Source organism: Rhinoderma darwinii, chromosome 5, assembly GCF_050947455.1.
Source record: "Rhinoderma darwinii isolate aRhiDar2 chromosome 5, aRhiDar2.hap1, whole genome shotgun sequence".
Taxonomy (NCBI): Eukaryota; Metazoa; Chordata; class Amphibia; order Anura; family Rhinodermatidae; genus Rhinoderma; species Rhinoderma darwinii.
In genome coordinates, this window is record NC_134691.1 from 183,409,951 (window position 1) to 183,416,583 (window position 6,633).

The 6,633-nt window shown below is 37.9% G+C and overlaps 1 protein-coding gene across 1 annotated transcript in view; it reads left to right on the forward strand.

Annotated features, from left to right (window-relative positions):
- Positions 1-5,440, forward strand: part of MED10 (mediator complex subunit 10) — a 28,819-nt gene extending 23,379 nt beyond the window's left edge. Inside the window, exons 3-4 of the mRNA XM_075826775.1 lie at positions 2,650-2,752; positions 4,861-5,440. Of these exons, the coding sequence (XP_075682890.1) occupies positions 2,650-2,752; positions 4,861-4,959 (202 nt within the window). The 3' untranslated portion in view covers positions 4,960-5,440. The remainder of the gene's footprint in view (positions 1-2,649; positions 2,753-4,860) is intronic.
- Positions 5,441-6,633: the final 1,193 nt, after the last annotated feature.

Below are 6,633 nucleotides of genomic sequence, written 5' to 3' on the forward strand. Positions count from 1 at the left end.
CCAAGATCGCCGAGTGTCTGTGTCTCCGATGGCAGCCGGGGGCCTAATAAAGGTCCCTAGGTCTGCCTGTAGTGAATGCCTGCTAGGTCTCCGGCATGACCTAGCAGATGCCTGTCCGTTTTAAACGGACAGGCAGTAATACACTGCAATACAAAAATATTGCAGTGTATTATAATAGCGATCGGAGAATCGCATATTAAAGTCCCCTAGTAGGACTAGTAAAAAAGTTGAATAAAAATGAAAAACCCACTTTTCCCCCTTACAAACAGCTTTATTATAAAAAAAACAAAATAAAGTAATAAAAGTTACACACATTTGGTATTGCCGCGTCCGTAACGACCCCAACTATAAACGTATTGCATAATTTAACCCGCACGGTGAACGCCGTAAAAAATAAAATAAAAAACAATGCAAAAATTGCTCTTTTCTTTGAACCCAGCCTTAAAAAAATAAATACAAAAAAGTGATAAAAAGTGATCAAAAAGTCGCATCTACTCCAAAATGGTACCAATAAAAACTACACGTCGTCCCGCAAAAACAAAAGCCCTCATACAGCTGCATCGGCGAAAAAATAAAAAAGTTATGGCTCTTCAAATATGGAGACACAAAAACAAATAATTTTGAAAGTGTTTTCGCTGTGTAAAAGTAGTAAAACATACAAAAACTATACAAAATTTGGTATCGTTGCAACCGCAACAACCGACTGAATAAAGTTATTGTTATTTATACCACACGGTAAACGGCGTAAATTTAGGACGCAAGAAAGTGTGGCGAAATTGCAGGGGTTTTTTTTCTATTCCACCCCCCCCCCCAAAAAAAAGTTAATCAATAAATTCTATGTACCCTAAAATTGTGCTATTAAAAATTACAACTTGTCCCGCAAAAAACAAGACCTTATACAGCTATGTCAACGCAAAAATAAAAAAGTTACAGCTCTTTGAATGAGACGATGGAAATAAAATTAAAAATGGCCTGGTCATTAAGGATTAAAATAGGCTGGGGGCTAAAAGGGTTTTCATTGTGTAAACGTAGAAAACCATAAAAAAAACTATACATATTGGGTATTGCCAGACACCTAGAATAAATGTAACATTTTATTTACGCCGCATAGTGAATGGTGTAAATTTCAAAGGTGAAAAACAATGCTGGAATAGTTGTCTGTTTTTTCAATTCCCTCCCCAAAAAAAGTTAATAAAAGTTAAATACTAGAAGCACCCAAAAATAGTGTAATTGAAAAATATAACTCGTCCAACAAAAAAAAGTTAATACTCTTGGAACGTGACTGTGAGAAATTGAAAGAACACCTGGTCCTTAAGCGGTTAAATGATAGAAGTCTGTCTGCAGCTGTCATTAGTGGGAGCGCCCTGGATTTTTGCAGCCCCTATTGCACGTAGTAGTAATAATAATAAAATTCTGGACATATCCTCTCCCAACACATGTTGTTCATCTTTAAGAGAGACTGGTGACACATATACTCAGGAGGGGTCACAATTTTAGTCCAGCATGGCTTGGTCCCCATTAATCTTCAGAAAAAACTTCTGTCAATACGATTATAGCGATTTCCAAACGTGTGTGGTGTTGGAGTTTTTTTTATGACCACTTTTCAAAGAAAAAAAAAAATGTTTTGTATTGCCATATTCTGAGAGCCATAACGTTTTGATTTTTCAATCGATGGGGCGATGTAAGCGCTTGTATTTTGCGGGGTGAGCTGTCATTTTTATTGGTACCAATATATTGGGGTAGTAGAGCCTTTTTGATATATTTTTATTTTTTTTTTATTTTATTTTGTGGAAACGAGGTGACAAACAGCAATTCTTGCGCTGTGAATTTTTTTTCCCCCTATGTCATTCACCCAACTGTTTCATAAAGCATTATATTCTGATGGCTCCGACAGGTAGCGATACCAATTATGTTTTGTTTTTTTATTGCTTATATAATTTATTGTGCTGAATGGGAAAATTGTTTTTTGTTTTTTTTATTTAATCTGAAAATGACCTATTTGTTTGAATCAAGTTTGTTAAACATATTTTTTAAAGAATTTTAAGGTTTTTTTTATTTTTTTTATTACTTTATTTGTCATTATCTATATTGCAGTTTTCACTCTGGCCCCTGAGCCTCACAATGGACTGACACTTCCTGTTCTGTAGAGATCACTCCTTAGCATTCGTCTCTTCCTGTAAAGGTCACCGAGCATGCCTAGAACACTATCTTATAGAAGTCAGTGGATCCCCTACTGTTCATAGGTTCCTATGGAAATGTGGCTGCTGTAAAGCCTATCTCTGTTAACAACAGCTCAGGCAAGATGGATGACCCCATAATAATGTACAGAAATTGGAAGAAAAAAATGTACAAACACAAAAAAAAAAATGTTTTACTAGCTGGTTTTAATTAGAAAAAAAAAGTAATATATTCTCTTTAAATTGCTTTGAAAGGATTTGAGTATATTTGTTTTTATTTTATTTTTTTTTTTGTCTTGTGGTTTTCTCCGCTGTCATCCTTTCCTGCAGCTGCACTATTGTTTTGCAATAAAAAGCCATTAGAAAGGCTTTTGAAAAAACAAACCTAAATCTTTTTTGCGTTAAAATTAAAGGTTGTTCGTAAGTGTATTGGTACAAGAGTTACACATATGAAATTATTTTTGTTTCCTAGTTACATTGATCAAGGCCGAAATCCTCAACTTTACACAAAAGAGTGTTTGGAAAGAGCATTAGCTAAAAATGAGCAAGTTAAAGGGAAAATAGATACAATGAAGGTGAGTTGCTAAAAAAAATTTCTCAGCCTATCTCTGTCATTTAGGGCAGGCTAAAGAGAGAAGTATGAAGAAACATTATCGGAAAGCTTTATACCTTTCATCCTTTTGATCCAAAAATCCAAAATCTATTCAACTTTTTTCCGGGATGTGTTTTTTGTAGTTGGTGCTGGAAATTAAATAAATTAACCAAAAAAAGCAATACTTCCCTATCCTTGTCCCTGGCGATCCCGTGCAGTCAATTAACCCGTTAGTGACCGCCAATACGCCTTTTAACGGCGGTCACTAACGGGCTTTATTCTGATGCATATGCCTTTTTACGGCACTGCATCAGGATAAAGTAAACAGAGCAGGGAGCGTCAAATCTCCCTGCTCTCAGCTGCTAGAGGTAGCTGAGGGCTGGGGGTGTCCCTGCTCTGCCGTGTGAGATCGATATAAGTATCGATCTCACCCGTTTAACCCCTCAGATGCGGTGCATAATAGGGTGCACCGCATCTGAGTGGTTTTGGAGAGAGGGAGGGAGCTCCCTCTCTCTCCCACCGACATCCGGCGATAAGATCGCCGAGTGTCTGTGTCTCCAATGGCAGCCGGGGGCCTAATAAAGGCCCCCTGGTCTGCCTGGAGCGAATGCCTGCTAGATCATGCCTGAGGCATGACCTAGCAAATGCCTGTCCGTTTTAAACGGACAGGCAGTAATACACTGCAATACAAAAGTATTGCAGTGTATTATAATAGCGATCGGAGAATCGCATATTAAAGTCCCCTAATGGGACTAGTAAAAAAGAAAAAAAAAAGTTTAATAAAGTCAATAAAAAAAAAATGCGAAAAAAAATGAAAAACCCAGCTTTTCCCCTTACAAAATGCTTTACTATTAAACATAACGACCCAGACTATAAATCTATTACATTATTTAACCCGCACGGTGAACGCCGTAAAAAAATTAATAAAAAACGACGGAAAAATTGCTGTTTTCTGTGAATCCTGACTTAAAATAAATGTGATAAAAAGTGATCAAAAAGTCGCATCTACTCCAAAATGGTACCAATAAAAACTACAAGTCGTCCCGCAAAAAAAAAGCCCTCATACAACCGGATCGGCGAAAAAATTAAAACGTTACGGCTCTTCAAATATGGAGACACAAAAACAAATAATTTTGAAAAAAAAGCGTTTACTGTGTAAAAGTAGTAAAACATACAAAAACGATACAAATTTGGTATCGTTGCAATCGTAACAACCCGTTGAATAAAGTTGTGTCATTTATATCACACGGTAAACGGCGTAGATTTAAGACGTGAAAAAGAGTGGCAAAATTTCAGGTTTTTTTCTATTCCCCCCCCCCCCCCAAAAAAAAGTTAATAAAAGTTAATCAATAAATAATATGTCCCCCAAAATCGTGCTATTTAAAAATACAATTTGTCCCGCAAAAAACAAGACCTTATACAGATGTCGACGCAAAAATAAAAAGGTTATAGCTAAAAAATGGCTTGGTCATTAAGGTTTAAAATAGGCTGGTCATTGAGGGGTTAAAGGGCCTCAGTGGTGACAAATCGTATTTCTGGCATAATGCCAGAAATACAACATGAGGCTACTGAGCCTAACTGATTGGCTGCAGTGGTCACATGCTACGTACATGTAAACAACCATCGGGAGTGCCGCCAGAGCGTCAGCGCTGGATTTCCGGGGACAAAGGTGTACATAGCATTTAAATATATAATTTGTTTTGGTTTTTTTCCTATATTTTTTCCGTATTTTACTTTTGCAGCCCCAGTTACAGCAGGATGACAGCCCTGTATGTGTGACATTTGTTAATAGCTAAGCTGATCAGGCATTAGTTAGGCCGTATTCACACGAACGGTGGAATCTGGCGTGTGATAATGGCTGTTTTAACGGCCCATGTAAACGGCTTGCGAAAAATGAGGACATCCTGTTTTCCCCGTTTTCACGGATCCCTCAAAAGACTCAAGTCTATCAGGGATCTGTGAAATTAGGTCCCGCACGGATGGAAATCGACCGTGCAAAACACCCATTCGTATGAATAAGGCCTTAGACCCAGCAGCTCTGACCTACTACTAACCACCATTTTATTTTTAATTTTTTTTTTAATTCTGCAGAAATTTAAAAGCCTTTTAATCCAGGAGTTGAGCAAGGTCTTTCCTGAAGACATGGCTAAATACAAGGCAATCCGAGGAGAAGAGCACCCGCCATCATAACCCTGCTTCAATTTTACATCGGATTCTAATTCTTGCCTCGGTTTGCTTTACTGTGTGAGAGAATATCACTGAAAGAGCTCTTGTGATAATGGACAGTCCCGCAGGTCACATGAAAGGAGATTTATATGTGCCATACTGGCTGTCATGTTGACTGGAAGGTGCTGATGTGTGGAAGACGCTGGACAGTTTCTATGTCATTAACTTATTCTGGAACATTAATCCCTATTTTCCTGCCATACATTACAAGCCCACACAGCACTAAGTTGAAGTAAAATGAATAAGAAACAATAGTTATTGGATCTTTTTCAAGTCTTTGTCTACAGGATGTCCCCCGTCTCCCCATCTACTCTTTCGTGTTTTCACATAGAGCTTTATATTTTTTGCATTCTTCTAGCTTCTATTTCAGATATGTAGATTTTTTTTTGGTCAACACATATTTATGCGTTTCACTTACTGTGTTAATTAAATATAGTTAAAGTTACTTGTTCTAAACGGATTTACTTTTACATGTACCTGAGTCAAATGAAAGGGCACACTTGGCAGCTCTCGTACAGCTTATTGCCTTAACCCTCCTACTGATTATCCCGTGCACAGTGTTCGGGCAGGAGGAAAAATATAATGCGGTCTTGCACAGTTCAGGCTGCAGTGTTCTATTCATTGGCAGCCTTTTGGCTGACGGAGGTAAACTGACGATCACATAAGGCCTCTCATTGAACATTTTTGCTGCTTCAAGGTACACTACAGCTAGATGTGCAATGACTGTAGGAGAGTTTTTTTTTTATTCAGCTTGTAGCCCCTAGGTCACATTAAAATGGGAAAAAAAACATAACTTTTTTCAATTGTAGATAAATAATATTTCATATAAATTTGCACATAATTTGGGTCTCTTTATGTATATTAATCCCTTCATGAGGTCACTAAATTTGGCCTTAAAGACCAGTAAAATTGTTTGCACCCTGCATTCGAATGAGGTTAGAAAAACCATGGCTGCTTTCTTCCAGAAGAAGATGCTTGTCTTTAGGACTTGTTTGGTATTTCATTCCAGCCCTATTCACTTACATGAAGAGGAGCTGCTATACCAAACATAGGCCATGGACAAGTGCGTTGCTGGTTGTAGAAGGAAGCACCCAGTTTTTATATGAACATAATGTCGCTGCGTCTACATTTGTATTACACCCTCATCCGGCCCTGACCGCAGATCTAATCACCAGAGCTAAAACCATCATGGGGATCTATGATGATAGTTCTGGTCATTAGCGCCACGGTCGGGCTGGGATTTGCATGCCCTTATTATATTAGTCCAGCTTAACTTCCACAGAGTGTGACTTAAACACTGTGGCTTAGCTGTGGGTAGGATGCGTGTTTGATTAACTTGTACCATCCCCGACCTACTTCTACACATTGCTGTTAAACACCTTTCCATTATCTCAAATAAAACGGGAAATTTGCTAGGAATAATATGCAAAAGTTCTGTTGCAAATTTCATAACATTTGTTTTTTTCACATTGGATGCTCCAAATTTGTTTTGAAACCTTAAACACCCACATGTTAACTTTCCATATGTATAAGGGGGGGGGGGGCGGCTGATGAGAGACTGTGTTTAACAACTCACATGTACTGTTATATAAAAAAACTGCAACCAATAGTATGTCAGGCAATAACCAGACATGAGCT